The 27,617-nt window shown below is 37.8% G+C and overlaps 1 protein-coding gene across 4 annotated transcripts in view; it reads left to right on the top strand.

Annotated features, from left to right (window-relative positions):
* The window catches only part of ZSWIM6 (zinc finger SWIM-type containing 6), a 102,560-nt gene that overhangs the window by 56,959 nt on the left and 17,984 nt on the right, over positions 1-27,617 (top strand). For 2 of the 4 annotated variants that reach the window (XM_056513754.1, XM_056513756.1), the window contains 5 exons: positions 7,712-7,860; positions 8,378-8,528; positions 23,099-23,278; positions 24,793-24,969; positions 25,263-25,409. In XM_056513754.1, the coding sequence (XP_056369729.1) occupies positions 7,712-7,860; positions 8,378-8,528; positions 23,099-23,278; positions 24,793-24,969; positions 25,263-25,409 (804 nt within the window). The remainder of the gene's footprint in view (positions 1-7,711; positions 7,861-8,377; positions 8,529-23,098; positions 23,279-24,792; positions 24,970-25,262; positions 25,410-27,617) is intronic. The other 2 variants (XM_056513755.1, XM_056513757.1) reach the window with 1 other exon arrangement.

The raw sequence follows: 27,617 nt of genomic DNA, 5'->3' as shown, positions 1-27,617 counted from the left end.
GACTTGATTAATGTGAAGTCTGTAAATTAGACTATTCATGGGCATGCTAGTCTTTGTCAGCTATTTTCTTCCTGTCAGAATATCTCATTGCTCATTATTATATTAAGTAGATTTGGAGAAAAAAGTTGAGATTTGTATCATTGAAAATAGCAAAAAGTTTTTTATTTCCTGTTCTAAGTTGATGATCAGTTATGACATTTCACAATGAATTTGAGTAGGTTAGTTTTAAATTATCCACAAAACTGAAATGTTTCTTACATATGTTGCTGTCTTCCTAGTGAGTGAGATTGCAGCATGTCTTTATTAACTGGCACTATTTTCTACTAAAATGCCAAAAGCCAAAGTAGAAGATCCAGGCAGCATAAGAAAAATGAATTGCTATTACCAAAGAGACTGGGTTGTAAAAAACTATATGGGTTCCTCCTTGTCCTCTCAGACTCACATAAAACCATAGTCAGAATTTCTTTTCATGTTCACAATACTAAAAAATTACGTGGTTCTTTTAAGGAAAAAGTAAGCTCTTCTGCAAAGAAGTGTTCTTCTGGGATTCATACCCTAAGTCTGTTCTTTTGATCTTTAATCAAATTCCTTAGATTAAAAGTAATAAAGGGAACAAAAAAACACTATGAAAATTAACCAAAAGAAATGTTTCTCATTCTAATATCATAGGGTGATGAATGTAAGATCACCACTCTATCTATCTACTGTGCTGCAAACGTTGAGTTTATAGTGCAAAACTATTTTGTAGACTGTCTTGCTTTGAGCAGTTTGACCTTACTGAACTGGTGTTCGAAGAGATATTATATTGGATTCTATTTGAAGGTATAGATAAATGAGACTAAAAACTTGCCTATTGAAAGTAGAAGAGACCTGCCACAGAAACACCTTAAACAGCTTTGATTAAGAGAAATTCTGAATCTGGAGTTGGATGAGGAAATTCTTTTCAGTGTTGCCTAAAGGCAGTTAAATTTCAGTGTCATTCTGTGTATGACTTCTGCTTTTTTTTTTCACTGTACTAGTTTTAATTTTCATATATTTTCAATGATATGCAAAAAAAGTCAGCTCTTGAATAGTATTTATTTGTATGAATGGTCTAGGACTTGGAAGACCTTTGACCACGGTTGTCTTCCTTATGAGCCAGCTCATGAGAGAGATGACTAGATGGAACATCAATGCTTTCCTTTAAACAAAAAGCTAATTGGATAATGGTTCATCTGCTCGAAACTCTGTGTTATGCAGCATTCAATGACTGTCTTTGGCCACCTTTCAGGAGGTTACTGGGGGAATTAGCCAAGTGACTTATATTGACACAGGTTTATAATAACCAAAGCCTTTTAGTTTCTTGGTGGACACAAATGATGCAATATTCTTTCTTGCTTCATGACTGAACCTCACTGCAGGAAATATAAGAAGATGCTGTTGAAATCACAGGAATGCGTTGGCTAGTTGCTAACTTCTTCAGGAAAGACAAGTGATTCATTGGGAGTATTTTTCTGTATTTGCTGTGCTGTTTTCACTTGATGGTGATTGCAAGAGTGCTCTGCATATTTTTAGAGCACAAAAGCACCTCTTAATTTTAAGAAGATACCATCTTCTGATTTTCTCATGTGAGAAAGCTGTTCATGTTCCTGATGATCTCAAAACTGGAGTTTTGTGGTGTGTGATGCATACTGAAGACAGCTGAATGTATTAATACTGATGTCTTCCCTGATGTTTGTACTACGGAACTGCTGGCTTCACATTGGATTTTGATTTGAGTATACTCACAGGAAGCTGGATGTAGCTTTGGGTCCTGCTTAGCTGAGGCTTTTTTCCTCCCTGTAAATTTTAAATTTCTTTAGCATTGTAGCAAGTAGAAAGTGTAGTCTAGGAAGAGAGCAGTCAGGATGACAACAGATTGTCAGCTGGATTTGTCATCTTAGAGCTTCCTTTTCATAGGTATGAAATTTTCACTTTGGTAAATTGGTTGGAATCCCAAACTGTGTTCGTGAGAGTTTGAGTAGAAATAGCAAAGTAACTGTGGGGTGTGTGGAGGGAGAGAGGGAAGATATGTTTTCATATTAATCTCGTATTAGCATTGTTTTTTTTAATTGTGTGCATAGTGAAAAAAGCTCTGCTGGTGTTGGTATAAGGACATCCTTGCAAACCTACTTAATTTATGCCTTTTAAACTGTACTGTTTCTTTTCATGAGTGTTTACTGCTGCTGTTTCAATCTCTGCTCTTGGAGGAACTACATAGATTTGTCTAGACTTTCTGCCGTTCTCTGATTCTCCAACTCACAATACAAGGCACTTACCAGTACAGACCCATGTATAAAGGAACTCAAATGTGAGAGGGAGGATCTGGTAGGAAGCAGCTGAAATACATTCATCTTCTGTGAAGGACAGGCGCCTTGTTTCTCTACTTTTTTTATTAATTTGTCTGGGCAAGTGTGGGTGCATCCTCAGCAAACGTTAATTTGCAATGTATATTAGCAATGCTGAAGGAGGCATTCAAGAAGAAAACATCTACCAAAAAAAAGCTTTCAAAGGAAATTTCAGAATATTTAATATTGTTCCTGTAACTTTTAAGTCAAAGGGGCGATCTGGAGGTGCAGGTCAACATGTGTTAAATGTACTTAATGTATTTAACTGGAATGATGGGGGTTTTAGTGGAAAATTGCAGAGTAGGGTACGGCTGTACACCTGAATATAATGTATTGCTGGTCTGCTTGTAAAAAGAATGAGTAATGTTCAAGAATGTAAACTGTTTTTAAAGTTATGGAATCTTTCACATGGCCCTGTCGTAGTGAAAAATTGATTTTGAGAGTCTAGTTCAAAAGAAGAACACAGAAAATTACATTCTTCCTTTCAAGAAGAATGAAAGTTAAGTGCTTCAGTGCTTAGTATGAGAATTGTTTGGTGAGCCAGATCTGGAAAGGACATAAGAATAGGCAAAACTAAAGAAGTTTAAGATACCCAAGTAAAAATAAGTAAGTAGTAGAATGTGTAAAAAAAAAAGAAAAAATTAAAAAATTGGTAACTACCAAGTAACATGAAAAAATAATTTATGAAACTAATATTTTAGGAAAGTGTTTTTCAGATACACTAGGCATAAGTATAAAATTTTTTACATAGAAAATAGTGAGATTTTGTTAAAAGACATGGAAGATAAATAATTGAAGTGTACTTATCTATGCTGATAAAATTCTTCTATCTGCCATGCGCAAGTAAATTTTGAAACTTAGTGCTATATGATGATGTGGATTTTTGTGACATGGATTTTAGCAGGAGAGGTTACATCTTGTTAGTAGATAATACAGCATGTTTGGCTGTATGTATAGAGGGCATGCAGAATTTTTTGAAGTTAAAAAACTTGCTGGGATTTTATTAACCTTCCTCAGCAACTTAGCATAGCCTGTCCTGTCCTTGTGTAGTTATCACTGACGGCTTCATAGCATTTGCTCTTTTCCTTTGGTGCTGTGAGCTGCGGAACAGGTGTTAAATAGTTCTCCCAAAAGTCCTGAAGTTATGTGACTTATCTTTAAGCTTGGAATTGTTTGAGGAATCAAAGGCATAATAATATTTCTGGATCATTATTTTAATGATCTTCTGTTTTATGTAATTATTGCTTAGAATAATTCGAGCATGCTAAGTTTATAAAATCAATCACTCTTCTGTTATGAATCAGCATATAGCAGCACTGGTTTCTAGCTGGGTTTCTTGCATTCCATCTTCACATAGTACTCATTAAGTCATATTTTTTATTTGTGATAATTTTTCCATATCTTCTTCTTAATGCTGCCATGGGATGACATTTAATAAAATGTAACTGATCTACAATTCATTTGTACACTTAAATTAGTGACATTTTATTCAAAAGTCAAAGAAAATATCAGTTGGGATGGCTAATTTGGCATGGTTTTATTTGAAGACAACTCTTGTGATACTTCAGAAATCAGGATCAGGGAAGCAGTTTGCCTTGTTTTATCCAAATCACCCTGTTGATCTGCACCTAAGTAGTTGGCAGTATAAGAACTTCTTAGTCCGTTTTTAGTAATTGCTTCCTGCTTGCTTCTATTTTCTAAGGTTAAGTTCTCCATCTACAGCACCAATTCCTGAATGTGGTTGCTCATTTTCAAAGCAGTTGCTTTTACATTGCTGTGTAAATGAACAAAGTGTTTCTTTTTTAAATGTTTCTGCTTTTTAGAACTTGGGAGTTAATTATATTTAACATACAACCTGCTATGACCCTAAATATAAAAGGTTGCTACCCTGTTTTCAAATACTATTATTTGTTCATTGTCAAAAAACAGTTGTGCACAATATTCCTGCTTTGACTGCTGAGATTGCAATTTAGTAATTATAATAAAGGAGTGTAAGCATATACAGCTGTGTGTGTATACTGGTTATAAATACTTTATGTATTGTATTTGAATGTATGTATGTGATGTAAAGTGTATTTCAAACACTAGTTAGTCATGGCAGAAGTTTAAAAAGCCACAGGCTGGAGAGAAGGAGATTAATATGTTAGTTTTGTGTCTGTAAACTGACACAGTTTAATTACAGATTTTAACATTAGTGTAATTACACAGTCCTTTTCACTTTCGTAGTTCAAATGGGAGCTCATTTATACTCATGACATCTCCCTAAAGCACGTGAGTAACGCTTATCCTCAGGTTACAAGCGGGAAACAGGATTTAGGCTTGGTACCAAACTGCCCTGCAGAGTTTAAATTCAGGGCTGCCCATGTTCCTCTTTCGTCTCTGTGGCCAAACTGTCCTTCTGCGGAAGCCTTGCTGTGCCCTGAGCGAAGCTGCTGCCTGGGATTGAACCTTGGGCTCTGCCTATTCAGTGCTGAGCTGAGCCCTTCCTGACAGCTACTGCTAGGGCTTCTTGTACCCCCTAAGCCAGCTTTCTCCTCTTGCTCATTCTGGTAGTTCCATACCTATTCACCCAGTCCCGTGTTTTCAGAAGAGAAGTGCCAGTGTAGAAATCCCATCCATGATCTGTTTGAGAGGGAGAAGAAAAAGGCTAGATCAGTCACAGGACTCTAGTTGAACCTAGTGAACTTGAGAAGAGCCTCGTTGACAGATGTGGAAGATGGTCATATCTTGACCCTAAAACAAGAATGATGGGCAGCAGATGCTGAGGCTTTGGTGGGAAGGTGGCTGGACTTGTGGCTGATCAGACACAGTGTCTCCATGCCACAGCTATTTCCGAAGACTGCAACAGGTTCTGCTTATATGTGCACTGAAATTTCTTTAGAATTAAAAATTTTGTTCACACTGAATGTTGTCTATGTAAGATCTTGTAAGAAAAAAAAAAATCATTCTGCGTTACCTCTATACAGTATGTATCTGTATACTGTGCTGAAGAGCACTGTAGAGCTTAGATCCTTAGCTTGGCATCTTCAGTTTTTACAGTCGTCTGGCCTAACCACTTGCAAGTAACGTGGTGTGAGTATAGTGATACTGTGCTCCTGATTAAGATGTTTTTGGGATCATACTGGCAGGAGTAGCCTTGGTTAAGGTAATGCTGGTGGCCCTGGGTAGCAGGCACACTTACTTTTGTAACCTGTTGTTAAAGAATCCATGGTAGCTGTATTGCTTTTTTAACTTTGTATCACAAAATGACAGGTGAGCATTTGATAAAGTAAACAGCGGCAGAAGCATTTTTTTGTTTCACCTTCTAAATCGGGAAGCTTAGCTGAGGAATACTGGGCTATTTTAAATTCAGTGTGAAAGTAACCATACCAAGATTATTTGAAAATAAATCTCCATGAAGTAAGGAGCAAATATAAGTGTATTTTGTATACTGTTGCTATTATATAGTTCCTCTTCATCCTCTTTTTGTTTTAGAGCAATGAAATATTTAAACTACTTGCAAGGTGATACTGCAAACCTGGCTCTGTGCACCAGCTGCACTGTTTATTCTTGTGGCTTGATTTTCCTTTTTGGCTTGTTTTTTGCAACCAAAGACTTACTCAGTATGTGTTTCATGTAGCTGACAGAATCAAAAGCCCTTTAAACTAATACATTAAAGATTGAAGCATTTGCAGAAGAGCAGGTTTTTCATTCCTTGGTTTTTATGCTGTCTTGAGTTTGCTTCCTGTCTTCTAAGATGCTATTGTGTTCCTGTGGAAGGCAGGAGAGCTTATTCACACCTGCAAAGACACAATTTCTTATTAATTAAATGTATATGTGTGTACATATACAGCAGTGTTCCCAGCTTTAGGCTCTGAAATTGGAGGCAGTTTAGGAAGTTGCTGAGCTGGAACATATTTTTGTTTACTGTCTCAGCAATTTGTAGATAAGACAGATGTCTCTGATCCTCTGAAACTTCGGTTTGTATTTTCATTGAATAAGAGTTCAGCTTTTCCTGTGGCCACTTAAAAGCTTCACCTTCATTGCAGAGCTGCAGTTGTGAAACAAAGGCTTGAGTCAATAGAATCAATGGCTTTTTTCCTACATCATAGAGTTGTAGCTATTTTGGTTTTTCAGGTTTTCAGGATTTCTATAAAAAACTGCTATTAAGCAATTCATGCTTGAGCTTTTAAGGAATTGATGTCATTTTCCTTCCCTTGTAGTATTTTCTTTGTTTTTCTACAGGGTTAACATGGACACAGGTTTCCAAGAGAGAGACTGTGTAACATGATTCAATTTCTATAATACCTTTGTAAAACATAATAAAGATAAAGATTATGTGGTTGTGATAAGTCCAAAATAAAAATGTAAAGTCAACTTGAGTCTCAGCCGTGCTTAAAAGAACTGAAATCTGGTATAGTGATACCCTACCTTGAGCTGAGTCCAGTGCTCTAGATAAGTACTTTTCTGCCTGTGCAGTTTGAAGACCTTTTAAAAAATGTCCAGTGGGAGGTGCAGGGTTCTTCAGGGAAGTATAGTTTACTAGATGGTGCAAGAACTTGTTTTAGTTAACTTAGTCATTCTTTGAGAGAGAAAGTCACTGGTCTGATCTGCAAAAGCTGTTTTGGCAATCTGTGGCCAAAGTGCCACTGTGTGTGGATGCAGTCATTTCAGTTGACACTGGGTGAACTCAAGTAGAGTTGCTCTAAGTTGACTCTGTGCTGATGACATTGCCTATGTAAAAATGCTTCTTCTGAAAGCAGCATGGTCTTAAGTATCTGTAGCTCTCTTTTATGATGGAAATGCCTTAAGTGCTTTAAGACTTTGGATTTGTTTGGGGATTTTTTTTACTCTTTGTTTAGCTTTGCAGAGCCATCACAGCTCAGAGACACCAAGGTGATGATTCTCTTCATGTTCATCAATAGCAGCGCTCACTAGCAGTCACTTAAACCTGAGCAAGATTGCTGAAGGTACAGGAATTACACAGGTGTTTTGGGGAGAGTGGTTTTAACATCACAGTGCTAGAAATATAATTCAAAGTCTTAATTTTTCTTGTAAAATCATTCTAGTATAGCTGCTGAGATGGGAAGAAAAACCTTCACCTTGATTCTAGTGTTTTGTTAGAGAAGAGAATATTATGTATTTAAATGCCTTTTCATAGTGCTAACGACTATGCCATTTCTAAGTCCTTAAGACTACTGAGGAGAAATTTAAGTATATTTTAAAGACTGTTTAGATTAAAATCAAGGCATCCAAAACACAAGAAGACAAAAATCCAGAAACCTCTGCAGTAGTCCTCTCCCCTGGACTCAAGAACCTTTCTGCTTCATATAGAAGATAATGATTTCTTTTCTTGCTGTTTGCAGGTGCTCCTGACCCAACAGCAGGTGCTAGCATAGATGATGAAAATTGCTGGCATTTGGATGAGGAACAAGTCCAAGAACAGGTTAAACTCTTCCTTTCCCAGGGTGGATACCATGGATCAGGGAAGCAGCTCAATTTGCTTTTTGCAAAGGTGTGTTGAGTACTCTGAACCTTTTTTCTCTCCCCTGTTCTCCAAGCCAGTCTGTACTTGCTTGCGTCTTACTCAAAGTTCTAGATTCTGCTGTTCTAAAATAACAAGGCCTTGGGAATACTATGGCAACTTGATAATGAGTTTTACAGCAATGGACTACAATTCTGATGTCTCTTAATCAGTGTAAGGATATGAAATAAGATTTCAAGCATCAGTTTTGCTGTCCTCTTCTTCCTTCCCACCCCCCAAATGTTGGAAAACCTTGCAGCAGTTTGTACAATGCATCTCTGGATTGCTTGTGGAAAAATTCTCTGAAGACTTGCAATTGGATACTGAACCCAAAATTTTGTTAAAAATTGGGAAGGCAGACTATTTTTTTCTACTTAAAAACTTCCCATCACACATATAAATTGCATTTTTAACTTAACAGAAGGGGAATATTTAACACAGCAGCATATTGTCTGTACTGCGATTTCTTTGCTTTTTTCAAGTTTGTATTAAAAGACTCATTTCCTAGGTGCGAGAGATGCTAAAAATGAGAGATTCAAATGGAGCTCGCATGTTGACGTTGATAACAGAACAGTTCATGGCTGACCCTCGTCTGTCGCTTTGGAGACAACAAGGAACTACAATGACTGACAAGTATAGGCAGCTCTGGGATGAACTGGGTAAATTCAGACTCATTTAGGTGTTCATATGTATAATAAAGAAACAATTGCATATTGGAGTTGAGAAAAACTTCTATCATGGTTCTAGGCAGAGTTTTCTGCAGTTTCCTTTAATCAGTTAAATTTGGGTGAAATCAAATTTATGATCTACAGGATGAGACAGTTGAAGGACAGGGAACATGGTGTAAAAGAAGTACAATTCAAACACTTTATGAATACTAGAGGATCTAGAAAGAATAAAACAAAAAGTGTGAAATATATAAGCCTCTAGTGCTAAGCTGGAAAGGTTGAGGAATAAACCAATTCACAATTACACAAGTCAATAACTGAGGAAGAAAGGAGATGAAATATAGAGGACTAACAATTAACATTGCTTTACAGGAAAGGTTACCTGATACATGATTTTGTTGTATAATTAAGAGAATAACACAGGCTGAATTGGGAAAGGAGTATTTGAACTGAAGAGGTCTGAGGACACTTGCCTGTAAAGTGTTCAGTAACACACTTGCACAGTTTCGAAAAATTACTTCAGAAATTTTCAAATTCTCTAAGAATTTCTTCGTAAAATCATAAAATGGTTTAGGTTGGAAAGGACCTTAGAGATCATCTAGTTCCAACTCCCCTGCCATGGGCAGGTACAATTTTCACTAGACCAGTTTGCTCAGAGCTTCATCCAACCTGGCTTTGAAACAGTTGAAGAGATGGGGCATCCACAGCTGCTCTGGGCAGATGGTTCCAGTGTTTCAGCACCCTCACAGTAAAAAATTTTTTTCCTAATACCTAATCTAAATTTTCCAGCTTTCAGTGTAAATCCATTCCCCTTTGTTTGATCACTACATGCCTTGTAAAAAGTCCCTCTTCAGCCTTCTTGGATTCCCTTTAGGTACTAGAAGGTGCTCTATGGTCTCCTTGGAGCCTTTTCCAGGCTGATAAACTTGAACTCTCTCAGGCTTTCCTTGTATGGGTGGTGCTCTGTCCCTCTAGTCATCTCTGTGGCCTTTCTCTGAACCTCCTCCATCAGGTCCCTGTCCTTCCTGTGCTGGGACCCCAGAACTGGGTGCAGCACTGCAGGTGGGGTCTCAGCAGAGCAGAGCAGAGGGGCAGAATCCCCTCCCTGGCCCTGCTGCCCACTCTGCTCTGGATGCACCCAGCACATGTTTGGCTCTCTGGGCTGGGAGTGCCCCATGGCTGGGGCATGTCCAGCCTCTCACCCTCTGCAACCACTGTGTCCTTCTGGGTGGGGCTGCTCTCAATCGCTCCCAGCCTCTGTCTGTATTGATACAGGGTATTATCTGAAAGGAAAATCAATACAGCTTGATTGTGAATGTCAACAGTATTTGAAGATGGTGAGGCGAGAGGAAAGATAAGTAAACACAAGCATTGTTTTCCTAGATCTAAAATACTATAACAAACTACTAACTAGTAGATATACAAGTGTGTGGAAGGTTAAAGACAACCTGAATTATTTAAAATAATGTCCTAAAACAAGCTGAAGATACATGTGGTCTAAATGAAATTACCTTGTGATTCATGGAATTTGGAGTAGAAACCTGTCTTCCCATTCTGGGAAGACATTTCATGACTTAAGTCTGTTTTGATGTGCTCTGGTCAATATGGCTGTGCCTGACTACATAGCAGAAAACATATAAACATTTAATAATAAACAAGCACAAGTTTACAGACTATGTCTCCTGAGACATTATCTAAGTAAGGCAAAGAAGACAGCAAATATCATAATGCTCTTAATGTAATTTAAAGGCCCAAAATCAAGCTAAACGAAGTCAAATCCAAGTATCAGTAACATGCTTCACTTAGAAAAGAAGTGTCAAATACAAAACTTAACTCTTGTAGTCTTAGAGGTCAAAAATGACCAATCATTCAAATGATTGAATTACATACTAACTGGTGGGATAAGACTGGATACAACCTGGATAGCAAAAATTATGTTTATTCTAATTGAAGCACTAGGCTAATAAACTGCTAATTATCTAGTTGAGGTTACAGACTTCTGTGGTCACAATCCTTAATACCGTAGCAGGATTCCGTTGGAGTCTAAAAACAACTGCAAGTTTAACAGCCATTTTTGTGATCCCTTCTCTTTGTTTTTGCTAAAAATAACAGTTTTTGCCAAGCAAGGCACATGCCTAGCTGGGCATACATGAAACAAAATTGTATCCCACCATACTGAAAAGTGAAGGGGTCTCATGCTTTGTTGCTTATGTGGGTTGAATTGGTAGGTGGTGGGAGAGGTAGAACGTGTTCTCCATCTGTTACCTGTAGCAGTCTTGCCACATGCTGTCAATAAACAAAAAAGTTCTTAAAAATTTTTGTAGCGACTTCTCTTGTTTCATCAGTCTTGTATTATTTTCTGGACAGCGCTTGTCTAAAGGTAGAGGAAGTAGAATCTGCCTGCCTGCAACATCAAATAACAAATACTTTTGGATTAATTGAATTTAGTTTACCTCTATTTAATCAGAATTCTAGATGTCATTCCCAAAAAACAGCCTTACCACTACCTGAACTGCTGTATTTGCAGTCTGAGGCAGATCACATTGTTTCAGTCCTGAACTGCTCTGATACCTCTTAAGAGTATCAAAATATGTTGATCTTGTACCACAGTTTCAGCTGAAAATACATTTCATTTACACCAGGTGAGCTGTAGGCAAAGCATACAACTTGACTTGGTTCTTCCATCTCCAGATAGTGTTGATGTTTCTAAACTATTTCTTCTCCCCACTGGTTCTTCCACTGGTGTGTAGCAAGTTCCCTCCAAACTGCTGTTAATTGTGTGAATCTCTCCAGAGTAACTTCTACTTGATGTGAAGGCTACAAATAGCTTCTGCAGTTTTTGCTGGGATCTTATTTTGCTTGAGTTTCCCTGTTTTCATGTTAAACATCACTTTTTCCATGAGAAACTTGCATGTCAAAAAAAAAAAAAAAAAAAAAAAAACAGAAAAGGAAAAAAAAGAATGAACGTACAAAAAGTTCAAGTAGATTTTCAGGGAGACCAGAGTTACAGTAGCACAATTACAAGAGCAGACTGCAGAGGGAAAAGCAGGACGGCCACAGAAACATCATCTGTTCTAGTAGAAGTAACTCAAAGATTGAGTTTAAAAGAGTCATGCTATAAGTTGTTACGAAGTAATGTTGGCTTGTTATCTTCTAGGATGTCAAAGAACCAAAACATCAATGGAGTGAGACATGGACCTCTGCCTATTTAACATCTTTTATTTCCTGTTCAGAGTAATCTGGGAAATGTCTTTTAAAAAAATCTTTTAGCTATACTCTAATTTATGTTACAGGTAGGTAGCAAGTTGTTGTAGTTAGGGAGAATTTAAGGGCATACAAATAAGTAAATATAGACTCTGCTTAATAAAGGCTCTCTTGCTTGCCTTGGTATGCTCTCTGCCAACTGCTGGGAATATGGCCACTTTGTCAGTTCCATCTTGGCATAGACTTTTAAGTATACTTAAATAACTTCACTTTGCTCCTTGACTGAGTCATTTGAGCCTTTCATTAGAATTTAAGTGATGCTTTCTGTCTGGCATTGGGTATTAGCAAAAATACTGGAAGGACACACTGAGCTTTAATCACAGTTCCTGTTCAAGTCTGTGGTAAATTGCTGATTGCTGTAGAAGTCAGATTGGATTTGAATGTTTGAAGGCACCGACTTAAAAACAACAACAGCAGCAAAACTCCATACACCTAAAATAAAAATGAAAAACTCTCTGAAACTAAAACCACTGAAACCTCCACAAGACCCCTAAATAAAACACTTTAGATCTAAGCATGAATCTGGCAATATTTCAGTACAAAGTCCTAATTTTTCCAGCAACTCATGATTCAAAAGCATCATGTTAGCAAAAAGAACCTTCCACATAACTAGGTAGTTGTTTTAAAACCTCTAGATAGGAAGTAAGAGTAGAATTGCCTCACAGATTCCCCTGTTCTACATCCAGGAATGGGGTAAGCTATATACTACTTACGGAATGTCAGAGGAAAACTATTGGAAATGTTACAAGTCAGAGCTCTAAGGCTTACTTATCAAACTAGGAGAATTTAGACGCAATTTCAGTGATGCACTGGTGATCACTTCCAACTTGCCACATGATACATGAATTTCACTTTGCTGAGTTTAAAGTGGAGTTGGAATTCTTCACATTGCTGTTTAAATGGTATCCCAGTACATAAATTTTGCATGCTCATCTTTAGGTGTTTGACTTGTGGCAACCATGGTTGAGGAGTTTGAGATGTCATAATGATTAATTATCTGAAGCCCCTTGGTTTGCCTTTTAATTAAATTGCATTGGTAAAATGAGGTGTGGACATGGAAATGCACAGGTAATACCTGCTGATGCCTGTTGAGCTGAGATCTCTGATTTGAAGGAAAGGTCAGTTAGCTTCTTCATAGTCTAGAGGAAAAACATAGACTGTGGAATCTTAGTACTCATCCATCAAAAATAGAGTAAAAGTTGCTTGTTCTCATCGAAAATGAAAAGATTTCCCTGAAAAAATAAGGACAAATTGGCTTTGTACCCCAGACCAGGGATCGTGATGGCTGTGAAGCTCTGCTTTGGAATTAAATGTTGAGCACTGCCAGATGCCAGACACTGGGAAGAGACTGTTTTGTCGGCAAATGGGATCTGCAAGTTAATTGGTGTTTTCTGCAGGCTTCTGGCTGTGAAATGAAATTGGAAGCCCTTTAGCCACATGGATAATACAGGACCTGAATACAAATGTCACATGTCAACATGAGGGCCCACTGTGAAACAATAGTGTTCCCACTTGAACACTGTTCCATTACAGATCATTTAAATATGGGGATTGCATTTAAACTAAAAGCCCCATTTGCCTCTTACTGCAATTTAACAGTCCTCTTAGCAAAAGCTAAGTGACAAATTAAATGAAAAAAGTGCCCACATTTTTAAAGCTGTAATGCAAAACAACTTTTTATTGCTTCTCATGTGCCACGAATGAATCATTATACTTGTCAACCCTAAACCAGGTCATAATTGGAGCAGCTACTGTTATCAAAGTAGGGGTGCTCTTGTGACAGCTTAATAAAGCTGGAACTCTTAAATTAAATCCCAGATGCTTAATTTGATGAAAGTAGTCAAGTAGAAGAATCTTAGACAAGTATCTATTTCTTGATAGAATGATGGAGCGCAACACCTTGTCAACATATAGATTACAGAGTCAGATTTTTTTCCTGTCAGTTTGAGTATCTTCATATCGTATTGCTTGTCTTCATGGTAAAGAAGCTTTGCATGATTTGCATGTTTCAAAGCAAACATTTATAGTAGATTTCCTCCATTTTGATATTTAAAATCTCCTAAAGGGGAGGAGAGTTGGGTTTTTTAAGTCAACGATTAGTTTCTTGTGAAGTAGGAATATGATGGCTTTGTCATTGGGAAGTGGTTGTTTCCAAAGAGATCCTTGGTAAGGCAGGGCAGTAAATAGAATTGGTGAATGTGTTCTGGTTTTGCATGATGCTGATCCAGATCTCTCTTGGTCATCTTATTTTATGATGTTGAGGAGAACTTAAATAATACTCTCTATGTTCAACTGGGTACCTTCCCCAGTTTAATGAATTATCTCCTCTCTACCTCAACCACCTTTTGGAATCTAAAGTTTTTAAGTGTAGAAACCTCTTATGGTATTGAAATGAGCCTCATTCACATGATAAAGCTCTTCCCAGTGACATTTTTACAATCTATGCTGTTATATACTAAATATATACTAGCATGTTAAAAGGATAATTGCTATAAAGGAATATCTTGAGTGGATAACCTGATTTTCTGCAGTAGTTCTAAATGTCTTAGGTTTTCACTAGTATTTTCTCTGTTGTATATCAGTTTTTAATGTTGGGTCAGGCTGTGTTAGTCTATTTTGATTTCATGCTTGTTGGTATTTTGACCATTTTCTGGATTATAATGACGTAGTTGTGTGTTATAAGTTAAACTAAAATACTATTTTACAAGGTCATATGATACAGAGAAATAATATAATATATTTCCTGATGGATCATGCCTAGACATAGTAACATGTTTTTACTCATCTAAAGCTTAGTTCTAAATGTGCAGGTTAGGAAAGGAATCATAGACTAATTAAGAGGGATTTAATTACCATTTTGCCATAAGCAAACTAACAATCAAGTGTTAAATAATGTTTTTGGTTTTTGTTGTTTGGGTTTGTTTTTTTTTGTTTTTTTTTTTTTTTAATTTGGAAACGGCTCTGAATTTTTCCCGATAAAAAATTCATAGTCATTTCTAGAAAACAGCAAGTTAGATTCTTTTAACCGTAATATTTCTGTCTCAGGCATTCCTTCCCTTTGCAGTTAGAGACAAACTTATATGAATGGGACATGCCAGCTGTTCTGAACAGATTATCTGTGCTTGTTGCTTAAGTGGAGGGGAAAAAAGGACAAAAGCAGCTATGGTTGTTGCTGGTATGCCCCTAGGGAAATTCCTTCCTGGTGCCAGATTTGAGGATTACTCCAAGGTTGCCATGAAAAGGTATAGATAAAGTTAAGCATTCATTACAGTTTTGGTGCTCTAGTACCATTTTTCTAGACCTGCATACTTCATGCAATCCCTTTTTAGGGTCAACCATGTAGTAGAGTTACTCACTTTTTCCCGTATTTTATGGTTTTTGTAAAACAGTACAGCAGGTTTGAAATTTGACTGCTGAATTTATATGCATATTTTTATTATTGAATATCCCCATTTATAATTGCATCATGTATTGCCTTAAAGCTAAAGAAAGTACCTGTGCTCTGCATTTGTAGAAAATAAAGTTAACTTCAAATTTCTAGGTATAGATAATGCCCGTGCACAAAGAGCATTTCTGGCCTTGAAATGGAAGCTGTAGGAAGCCCTGTGTTTAAAAAGAGACTGGATGCAGCATTTCCCTTGGTCTTTCCTCATGGGACTTCCTAGGTAGAGTGGTATCTTAACACATATTTGTGTCTTAAACTGTATCATATCCAGTAGGCTGTCTTTACTTATGTAGTGGTTTTTTAGTCTCAGCTGTCATGGTCTTATGAAACACGTGTCCCCTCAGGTCATGCACTTAAGGTTACACCTGCTTTTTCACGGAACAAGCTGTTAATTTATGTCAGTGTCTTTGAATGATTTCTGTTGTTGGAGGTGCTAAATTAACAGTAGGTCAGAATTAGCATCACAAGACAGTTTTGCTGTTCTAAGACCTGAGTTATGGATGACAACTTAAATTGCTGTCATGCCCCTACAGTGTCTTGGTTGATGCTATTGCCTTCATTTCCTCAGTGTATGAAGTAAGGCTGCTGTTTGGCAAAGATGGATTTTGTCCACCTTTTCTGGGGATCTTTTCCTTTTTTCTCCATTACTGATATTGCTGTAATATTATTTGCAATGAGAGTGCGTATGAGGCCAGAGTATGACAGAAAAAATGTTGATTTTAGGTAATTTCACAGAATATTCTGGGTTGGAAGGGACCCAGAAGGATCATTGAATCCAGCTCATAAGTGAATGGCTCTTATGGGGATCAAACCCACAGCCTTGTGTTATTAGCACCATGCTCTAACCAACTGAGCTAATCCTGTGGCATTTATCAGATTTCAGAAATAATGGTCACAGTAATTACCTTTAGTGTGTAAGTATAGCTTGAGGGTTTATTTCCAATGCCATACAGAAAGTTCCATTTCCATTCTGTTCAGTTGGATGGAAAGTACTTCAGATTTTTTATAAGTACCCACATTAAAGCAGTTGTTGTTTTTATTCCTGTGATGTTGAACTGTATTACTTATAAATGTCTTTAAAAATGTTGTGTATTGTGGCTGATGCGCAATTCATTGCAGCCCTAATTGTGGAATCATGTCTGCAAAGATTTAGGACAGAGTTTTACTATAAGCCAAGCTGATAATTAGGGTTATCTTTTCCTTCCTCTCACTCTTTATTTTTCATACTTCAGTAACATTAGGCTGCCATTGAATTTTCCGATGCCACTTCTAGTAAATACCAGAGCTAGAGAGAATAGATTCATGGTGAGGAGTGACTGAATCTTGACTGATTCCTGAGCTTTACCTGTGGTTCAGCCATCTAGCCTTGTGCTTTTTTTTTTTTTTTTTTTTTTGGTCTTGAATGAATACTGGAAAAAACCCTCAGTAATTGGAAGTAAGATGATGTGTGCCAAATCAAGACAAAGGAAATCCTTTATAATTTATCTATTACATAGATAAAAAATTTTATACAGAAATTTACAGTTCTTCTAAACTCACAGCTGGAAATTGTAATTGGAGCTGGAGAAATTGAACTAAAAAACTAGAAGTAACCTTAGAATTTTGGATTGTGGTAGGTAATCAGTAAACTGTCTAGCCAGGTGCTGTGCTAGATTCTTGCATTAGAAGTTATAATTGAGGTATGCTGTTCTTGTAAAAACTCCACAGTCATGAAGTGAAAGATAAAAGTGACTTTGGAAACAAAAGTGTAGGTAGGAATTAAACTAGGAATTAAATCAGAATGTAATTCTCTGGTCAGTTACAGTGCATTATTTATGTAGTTGTGGTAATTGTAATACCCAGTATGCAAGGGAGTGTTTGCACTTGATCCGCTTTTTTGCCTCTTCCTAAAAAAAAATACTGTGAGAGGAATTAACCCATCTCAAGGATAAATTTATATGGAAGTAGCTTAATGTATTTATAGTTGTAGTCACATCAACTTTTCTGAAAATTCTCAGTCTCGGAAGGTAGACTGTGACTACCGAGAATATATTGCTAGATAAAGTAATTGGTAGAATATATGATATATATTTTAGTCAGGAGCATACTTTATCTTTATCACCTAGCTGTAAATATTCACAATTAGTTAAAATTGTGAAGAATTATATTAAGATAAAGGATTATTTTTTCGCTGTATAGGTTAGTATTAGTCTTTTGCCTTCATTGGAATGATTAAACAGTTTTTTAAATATGATGGAAGTTAATCAGTAAGGTTCATTTGCAGGTTCTTTATACTTTCCTTTAGCTTTGTACACAAATAGCCTGTATCTTCTAAAGTGGTTAGGTTATGGAGAACTATAGATGCATAGAGGGGTATCTAATGAACACATGACTGATGCTTAATGTTCTCTTGGGGAGATCATAGTCCACTGACACGCTGTAAAGTAAATCTTTCAAGCAAATTCCTGTTCTTTGAAAATCTTTGAAACCCCTTGGTTGAATGGCAGAGTGTCTGTAAAAGTGTAGGAATTTTTAAAACATACTTCAGAGGAACAAGAACAAGAGGCTCATGCAAACTACCGGAACTGTGTGGTTAGTTCCTTATTCCTTTGTGCTAAAAGTTGAAAACATAGAAAGAGAAAACAGAGGTTTGTAGTTACTTGACACAGAAATCAGACCGTGTGGTTGCTGATAGCTTAGAATAGACTCTCAATATGTAAATACCTGTTTCAGCCAAATGCACGTGCCTTTAACCCTTGCAGCAGCAGCAGGCAGCAAGAAAGGGAAACTTAAGGAATGAAGCATTTTATTTTCTCTGTTTTATACTTCCCCTCTCTGAAATGTGTGCTTGGAGGTTAGCCTGCAGAAGGACAGTGATTCCCTCATGCCATCGGTGCTGCAGGTAATCTATTGCATTAATCAGCCAGCTAGTGTGAAAAGCATGGGGAGTGATTATACTATCATACACAATACAATCAGCGAGAAGCGCTTGTCAGGACCAATACATCAAAGTTTAATTCAGTAGAAGAATGAATTAGAGCAAAATAAAACACTCTGTTCTCCAAGAAACACAGTGCCCATAGAAAACCTTTTTTTCTGAAGGCTAAACATTGAAACCAGAGTGCATTAAGGAATTTTTGTGAGTAAAATTGCAACTTGGGTGCAACTGAGGGCCGAGAGTAGTTTTCCTTGATGTTCTAATTGAAAAGGGAACAATCCTGAAGCACTTTGCCTATCTTTACTCTTGTGTAAAAGCAACTGTTTAATTGGAGCAGTCTCCAGTGGGACCTGTGATTATGCTTTGTTCTGGTGGAGATCTCTCCATGCCTGGAGAAGGGCAGCAGCTTTGCCAGTTATTCTGAAGGCACTTGGCCTTCCCATTCAGAAGCAATAAACACCACACAGTACCGTCTTTGAGGTTTCCAAGTGGCTGTCCCAGTGAAACTGGGTATGTGTTTAAAATACAAATGTAAACCGCTTTAAACTCCTTTGCAGACACTGGTACTTCAAAGTGTTCATGGGTTCTGTCTGCTAGTATTGTTTTTCTTCTGGCACTTTCAATGCTGGAAGATTATGCTTTTGTAATAGAATTGATTAGTCTCAAGTGGAAAGTGTGCAGCAGGTGCAGAAACTATTTTGTCTGGGCAAAGGGAATGGTCTTGATTACCTGGCTCTGTTTTCTTTGAAATGGTCAAATGCTACTCCTGTAGCTTATTTTTTAAGATAAAGTTGTATATTAATGGAAAGGGCAAAGAAATGTTACAGCACCTGTTTCTTGAGTATTTTAATTTTGGAAATACACTGTTTGATCTAAAGTAAATGAAATATAAAATTTCAAAGCAAATGCTGTCACAGCGATTGATTACACAGGTGTTGTGAATGAGGAGATGCTGACCCAAGCTCAGCTGTACAGCAGCCCTGACAAGATAGCATGTTTTTTGAGGAAAAGCAGAGTAAAAAAAAGCATTAAACAGATGAACAGAACTGTATGCTGAGTCCTCAGTAACGATAAGTGTCCTAGGACCCCCCCTAAAATTGTTTCCATCAACATCTTCCCATTTACTGAGGCAAGAGTAAAATATAATGGGGTTTATGAAAAGTGAGCCATGCTTAATCTCTTGGGAGAGTTTATACACATTGCTTGCACTTCCTTTAGCTTCATAGATATGTATGTACACAGGATGTATAGTGATCCCACTGTTCTATACTACATCTACTTCTACAGTGTCTTAATGCTCTTAATGTTTTCCAGTTTGCACATTTAATTTGCACATCCTGATCAATGTAAATGCATACTGCCCCTCTACCCTATAAATTCAACGGTATGGATGTCTCCAGAGAAACATAGAAGTATTGATATTCTCTTGTATGCATAAGGAAGGCCTGCATGTTAATTTTTCCTTTTTTTGGTGGTGTGATGAACACTAAAACTGAATAATAACTATGCATTTTCAAAAGGAGATTTGTCTGAACCAGAGGTCTGTTTTGGCAGAGCTGCCTTTTTTCATGTCAAGAGAATAGTGTTGAATCAAAATAGGCAATTCCTCACTACAGTGTGTCAGGTCTAATACCTTTTCCCATGTGAAATTAGGGAAATTGCAGTTGCAACTTGTCATATTTTCCAGTTATTTTCTGGGAAAAACTTGATGTATATTGAATTGTGATTGTTTTGCCACTGTGATGTGAGGAGCTTTGTATTGAAAAAACATAGGTTATAATGCAGAGATTTGAACAAGAACTTCAGTGGTGTTTTAATAGCATGCAGTTTGGGGTGGGGGAAGATGTGTCAGTGTGCTGAGAACCACCATGGAAAAAACTCCGGAGAAAAGGAGATAGGAAGGAGGAGAGCTATGTTAGAGAAAAAAAGCAGTCTGTAAACGCAAATACTTTCTCTGGAGTTTTGGTGTCTCTTTTTGAAAAATTATTATTATTTAATGAGTCTTACGTTCATATTGTAGTTTTCATTGGTTATATCATTAAATGTAATCAAACATGTAAACTGAAAAATGCTAAGAATATATTTTAGAATATATTCCAAGTTTTTCAGAGCATAAACTGTTGCCAACAGCAGTTTCTAGGCTGAAGTCACTGGAAATTGATTCGGATACCTTTCTTGCAAATTTCAAGTAAGAAGCACAACCACCAGTTCCCCAAATGGAAGCCATCAGGCAGAAACAGAGACTCTCTTGTTTGACACTAGGGTAGGCCTTTAGGCTGGTGGTGACATTTAAGGGCTAGCTGGAAGGGGCTTCCACTGAGCAGCATCAGACTGAGATAAGAATATCCTACAGGCTCCTGCCACTTGGCATGTGATAAAGTCTGGGCACAAGTGAACATTTTCCTCAGACTTTTCAGCGTGAGGAGCAGGGCAGGAATCAGTGAATTGAAATAGCTGGAATGGAGCAGACATATGAGGAGGGGGAAGGTGTTTAGGGAGCAGAAATAGGAAGAAATATGAATGGAGGTAGATGCACACGCTTAGGGCAGGGAGGGAGAGAGGGGAGAAGGAAAAAAAAATCACACAAAATAAAATACTACTAAAATCCAAACTAACCAAAAATACCAAAAAAAATCCAAATAGATTGGAGAGTGTGGGGTCGTTGGCATTATGCATCCGTCTTCCAGACTGTAGGCTTTGTAGCACTAAAGGAGCTCTTTCTGTTCCCTTTTCTTCTGGTGGAATAATTTTGTCTCACACTCCTCTTCCTGCAGGGAATCAGCAGCCATCAAAACTGATTGGGATCTCAGATGTGCATGCAACTTTCTCTGAAGTCATGAGGAACAGGGTGCAGCTGTGGTTCTATTGAAATTTTAAGTGGTTTGTGAGGGGGTTGGAAATACACTCGTTCTTTACATGAAAATTGCCTGAGTTTCAGAGACAACGACTGCTAACAATGTGATGTAGTTATCCTTGACATAGTTTCCCACATGAAACCACAGATATTTTTAGAGAGTTTTGGTGCTTGGGTTATCTTTGCCTTCTCCTGCCTCCTAGATGTACCACATGTGTATTGGAGCTTCCTTAGGGGGCTGGTGAATTTTCTTGCCTCTGATGATGTTTTTCAGATGTGGAGAATGAAAAAAAGCCACTTATTCTGTCAGGGGCATGGTGCAACACAGTAGTGTGTGTTCTGCCTTGATGGATGATTGAAATACTTAGCAAATGAGTTTAAGATAATCCACTTCTCTTTTGCTTCAGTCTGAAAACACTGGGAATCTGGTTACAAAGTATTGCATTGGTGGGTTGTTGGCGGTTTTTTGGTTTGGTTTTTTTGTTGTTTGGGTTTCTTTTGTGAGATGCTGAGAGGTACAGTGTAATGCCTTCAAGTGATACTTGATTTTGAAAATAAATAAGCAAGCCCACAACTGTTCTCCAGAGCTTTCCCATGTGCTGCATCTTGCATTTTGTTTTGCAGATTTCAGTAAATGTAGTCATTCTGTCTTGGACAGTACTGAATCACTGATGCTTAATAATAAGAACCAGTTGTAATTTGCCTCCTTTTGGAGGCTGAAGTGTGTCTAAGGAAAATGATGTTACTTGATTTTAAGAGAATTTTTTAAAAGTAATATTGGCCTTACTCACTCCCATGGCAAGTTTCAGACTCTTCCCTGAGCCCAAAACACTTGCTGTACTCTATCAACTGTGGAGTAATAAACTGAAATAGTTTAGTGTCTCTGTGGTGTTCTGAATAGTAATGTACCACATTTTGTTTTTGTTTTCAGATTTTTTTGATACTGCTTCCCCTGACATGTTAGTCTTGAATAGCAGAAGACTTAACCTTAAGAATCATGCTGTGTTTCCATTGGCTCCTGTGCTGTGGCCTACCGTGTTAATTTAGGAATGAATGTGATGTGATGCCCTGTGTCCTGGGTATCAATTTTGCATTTTTAGTTAGCAAAAGAATCCAGAAGAACTAGCGACATTTTTATTCTTTGGGTTGTTTCCAGCCCGTCATGAACATGGTGTAGTCTTAAGCATATTCTCGTGATCTCTTTTAGTGTATAAGGCATGTTCTTAGTGAGTAAATGAACTGTTGATAAACAGTACTTTTGAATGTCTTCATGCTTCTGTCAAAGTTCAAGCTGGTGAAGGGACAGCTGATTTAGAGAAAAACCTTTCTATTTGAAAATCGTTCCTAGACACCCAGCTATATTTATGCCTGCTGTGCAATACAGCCTCAGGGAGCAGTTTCTGTAGTGGTATTATGTGTGATATGGCAGCACAAATTAGCCTTCCCTTAGAACTCCCTCAACAGAAAATGCAAAACAAATTTTCTAGAATAAATTGCTGTAAAAATGTCTTATTCCCATCACACTGCACAAAACTAGTGTTTACTAGTTATCTGAGACCCAGATGTGTTTGGGAATGAGTTACATGTGGGTTCTGAGTGTGAAAGTACATGTTTACAAAATACATATCTTACTGATGTATTTCTTTGGTTCCCATAATGTGAAGCTGAAAGATACAGTTCTCATTAATAAAAAACAACATTCACTTCTGATACAAGAATTAGAAGAAAAACTTGGTCAAGGTAACTTCTGTAACTTTATGTGAATTCTGTTTTGCCTTTGACTGATGTTCCTGTCTGATGAGCCATACACTGGGAACTCTGGATTTCTAATACCAAAGACCTATTAATACCTTTTAATAGAGAAGGCTGGCTTGCTACCATCTTTCAGCTGCTTCAGATTGGCCATGCCAGCCCCAAGTACCTGTGTCAGGAGTTCAGTCTGCATGGTGTTATGTGTAGCTGGGAAGCGAGCAGTTTAGCCTTTGAGTGGAGAAAAAGTATGTGCTTTACAAGTTTGCAATTAGTCATTGGCTGCTGCATTTTTAATAGAAAACATAATTTAGAAATTTTTTTTAAATCAGGTGCTCTGTGGATGTGTATAGTCTTAAATCCCCACTGCAAGTTGGAGCAGAAGTCCAGTTGGCTAAAACAGCTGAAAAAATGGAACAGTGTGGATGTTTGTCCCTGGGAAGATGGAAACCATGGAAACGAGCTGCCCAATTTAACCAATGCTTTGCCTCAGGGTGCAAATGCTAACCAAGGTGAGCCTAAACATATGCACTGACTGCAACGTATAATATAACTTCTGTCTTACACACTCTAGCCTTGCAGAATTCAGCACACTTTCCTGGGACAAGCAACTTTCCTGCTGAGGACTGACCAACCAAAATCAATTGTACTAATACTGTCTTTGCAGAAGAACAAATAGGTGTTTTTTTATTATACTGGGGCTGTAACATTTTCAGAGCAGGTATTTGTGTTTTGTTAGGTCTTCTGACTTCATCACTTGGTGCTTCTAAATATTGTTGCATGAAAATTGGATGTCCTTGAAGTATGTCATGTAAAAGCCTGTTGTTTCTTCAGTTGACTATAATCTAGTATTCCTTCTGGTATTTTATTTGCAGTTACAAAGCCTTGATAGCTGTTTAAAGAGAGATCTGTTTAAACTACATTAAACCTGTATGTGAGAAACTAAGGCATCTGTCTGTGAGATGTGCTCTGTATGTGCCATCTGAATTACTAGGTGTGTGGAAGGTGCAGCTGCAATGCTGCCATCTTGGAGGAGGCATCTTTTTTTACTCTATATCATGCTTTAATCCAATGTGAATACCAAATCTGACCAAAGCTTTGATCAGTCCTCTTCAAACAAAGATGACTGCTAGTAACTAGGTAAAGTGCAGGGTGCTTTTGCAGGTAAAACTGCTCATAATCTTCAAACATGTCAGTAATGATACATATTGCATACAAGTGCAATAAAGTTGAAATTAAATTGGGTAGTAGGTGTCAGATCTGCACTTAGCCAGGTTTTTTCTTGTTTCTTTTTCTTGGAAGATCACCTGTGAAGGAAAAAGCTTGGTTCATTATTAAATTTAACAGCTAGCCAGGAAGATAAGTTCTTTCAGCAAATGACCCGTTACAGAGGTACTTTGCTTGTTCATCAGGTTCAGACCAACATGGGCAGGCTTTTGATAACTCTGGCATGGCTTCTGAACATTGATAGATGTAGTGCCATGTCAGTAGAAAAGTTTTGCCATAGAAGGATGTCCAGTGAGGCTTATGTTGCTCTTACGGCTTCAGCACCTCACTTTATTAATAGTATTTGTATACGTTCATGGCCAACGAAGTTATACAAGTGCTGAAAGTTAGTGGCACTTTCCAGAAACAAAAACTACAAATGTTCTATGCAGTTTATCCCTCCTTCATTCTCACAACTGTGGCTCTAAGCAGAGACTGGGGATGCTTGAGTGCCATATACTTTCTGGTTTGTGCGTGCTACTGAATGTCTTTCACCTCTAGCTCTCTGTGCAAAGTCCTGTTTGCCATCAGCTGTGCTGGTTTCTAGATCTCTCTCTGAATGCAAGATGAATGGCACACACTTTGTCTGAGCTCTTGGATGTGAAATGTCATCTGCAGTCTGCTTGGTGGAGAGGGGGCAAGACAGACTGCCGTCGGCTGGGGTTTGTGAATAGGCACAAGACAGAAATACTGTGAATTACTGATTGACATATGAATGAGTAAAAGCTGATGCAGCTTTCTAAACCTGTGAAAATGACAGATTCATCGAACAGGCCACATCGGACAGTGTTTACTCGAGCCATTGAGGCGTGCGATCTGCACTGGCAGGACAGCCACTTACAGCACATTATCAGCAGTGACCTGTACACCAACTACTGTTACCATGACGACACTGAAAACTTGCTCTTTGACTCTCAGGGGTGGCCCCTCTGGCATGGTAAGTGGCTAAACCGGAAAGATGTTTCCATGACTTGGTGCTTTGTTCATTTTCTATGGCATTATTTTGAGGGAGGAGGTGGTGGGGAGGTGGATGAAAAGCCTGGCAAAAAGAACAGAGGCTCCCTTGAAATCTTGGCTCAAAAGTAGTTCTTTAAGTCTCTCTTGCATAGTTTTAAAAATAAAACAAAACAGAAAAAAATTGAAACAAAAAAGCCCTTTTGAGTGACCTAGCAAAACAGGCCATTGCATTTATGAGGCATTGCTATTCTTCGGTTGTTTTTTCTGTTTTAGAACATGTTCCTACAGCCTGCGCGAGGGTGGATGCATTACGATCTCATGGATACCCACGAGAAGCACTGAGGCTAGCAATAGCTATTGTTAATACACTAAGGAGGCAGCAGCAGAAACAGCTGGATATGTTCCGGGCTCAGAAGAAAGGTAAATGTGGGTCAGAGGAGGGCAAAGGGCGTTCAAGTTGACAGTAACAACAGGAAGTTCACATGAGGAAACTGGTTTTGAAGCTAAAGTGAAAGAGATGACTCTTAACTCTTCAGTGTGGATAGTTGTAATGTCACGTTCTGGATGTCAGAGGTTTTCTGTAAGCTGTGTTGTGACCTGTGTTGTGCAGGGCTCTTACCAGTCTCCTCATGCCATATATATGGCATGATAGAGTCTTTATTCCAATCAGCAGTTTTGGTTACACTATCAAAATAGTCACTCTGTTTACAGGTTTCTGAATGGAACTTTGCATTTGGCATGTCAGATGTTTTTTTTTTCTCTGATCCATAATTTTGCTGAGCTTTATATTCTGAGGTGTCAGCCTAAAGAGGATAACAATGATGCAAAGTATGAACTACAAAATTCATCAAATTTGATAGTGTTTTTCGAGAGAGTCTCTTATAATGCTTAACATTTTAGTTTCTCTGAATAGAGGGAGATTGAGTTCTTACGTGGGGTTTTTTTTGGTTGTTTGGCTGGGATTTTTTTGGGGCTTTTTGGGGTTTTTTAATGCTGTTTTTTGTAAAATATTCTGCGGTATTCTACTGAGCACTACCATTGTTTTTTTTGAAGGGGTGTTCTTCAGATGTAGTTTCCATGGCACATTATCCTTACAACCCAAAATAATTCTGCTATTTGAAGAGGCAGTGGAAGAAGGGGGTGGCTTTGTGGTAGAAGAGTGCATGTGAAAAAACTGGAATTACTTTCTCAGCTGCTACACTAATAATCCTTTCATTCAACTTTCATTTTATATCTTCTGTGTTACTCTAAACTGTATGTATCTTCATGCATTGTAGTCAAAAATAGAAGTGTGAAATCATATGGGTAAATTTTTCAATTATGTGTTCAGATGTTTTCCCAGAAATGAGTGTTTAGAAGACAGGATATGCACCTAGCTGAAAAAGATTTAGCTGCAGTTCCTGTGTACCTCTCTACTGTTTTCCCACTGAACCAAGGAGTAAATGTTTTTTTGAACACTGTTGTAAGAAGGGAGGTGCCTGTGTCAGTGTATGTATTCGTACCACTGGCAGGTGTGAGGAGTCTGTTGCAAGTATGCTGGTTGTAATAATGCTCCTTTTCATTCTCAGTTGCTGGTGCAGCATGTAGACATTCAGTACCTCAGTTAAATTCCTTTCTTCATGAGCAGTTTCTGTAGCTATAATATTCTATTATCATTTAAAGAGTGTGTGAGATGTGATCCATCCTGCCCTGAAACAAAGTAGTTTGTTATTTCTCTGTTGTCACTCACTGCCTTTTTTATTTTTTAATCTCATGGGGAATTTTTAAAAGACTCTCTTTTTATATCATAAAGTGTGCTGGTCTCTGTAATCAAGAGTCAAACTGCAGCTAACCCCGTTTAACCCAGCTTTACGCTTTTGTTCAGCAAACACCCCATGCTTCTGCTTAGCTTTTATTCATGGAACTGATCTGATGTCTGTGGAACCACTTTTGTGGTTTTAACTTAAATGTCTCTGATGGGACAATTGAAACTTTTACTTGGCATCACACAAGAGAAGGTCATAAGTAGGCACAACAGAATAAATAGAACAAAGTAAATCAGTAAGAAGTCACCCTGAAGAATCCTTCTTGGTGATATTTCTTACTTCTACCTATTGTCTTTAGTATGTGCTATTTGTTAGAAATGCAATTATTTACTTGGGGTTCTTCATGTTACATACCAGTGGATTCTTTAAAAATACCTCTGCCATCCTGACAGTGTGTCTGTGTTTTATTTTGTTGCCCCACACATTTAAATAGGAGGAAGCAGTACTTAAAAGCTTAGTGCATATGGTTACTCAGATATATTGTGCTTTGTGAATAAGAGTGAAGAGAGGTACAGGTTAATGTATGACAGGCAGGGGAGCAGAGTAGCCATGATGGCTTGTGTACAGTTTTTAAAGGATTGTCAATACTGCATCTGATCTCCCATAGTTTACTTGTGTCTGTAAGTGTAAAAAAGAGGAAAAAAGTGTCAAAGGACAGTTGTTGCCATATGATGTGGATTTGGGGAATCACTAATATCTGTTACCACAATCACATTTCCTCCAATTTATTTCACTTAGCATTTTTTCCTGTGTTCTAACTGGGTAATGGTAAGGGCTACAGAAAAACATTGATGAAAGTATTTGTGGACTAAAATCTTAAAAT

This window comes from Oenanthe melanoleuca, chromosome Z, assembly GCF_029582105.1.
Source record: "Oenanthe melanoleuca isolate GR-GAL-2019-014 chromosome Z, OMel1.0, whole genome shotgun sequence".
In the NCBI taxonomy this organism is placed as follows: Eukaryota; Metazoa; Chordata; class Aves; order Passeriformes; family Muscicapidae; genus Oenanthe; species Oenanthe melanoleuca.
Note: the sequence above shows the minus strand (reverse complement) of the source record. Positions and strands in the feature narration are given on the sequence as shown.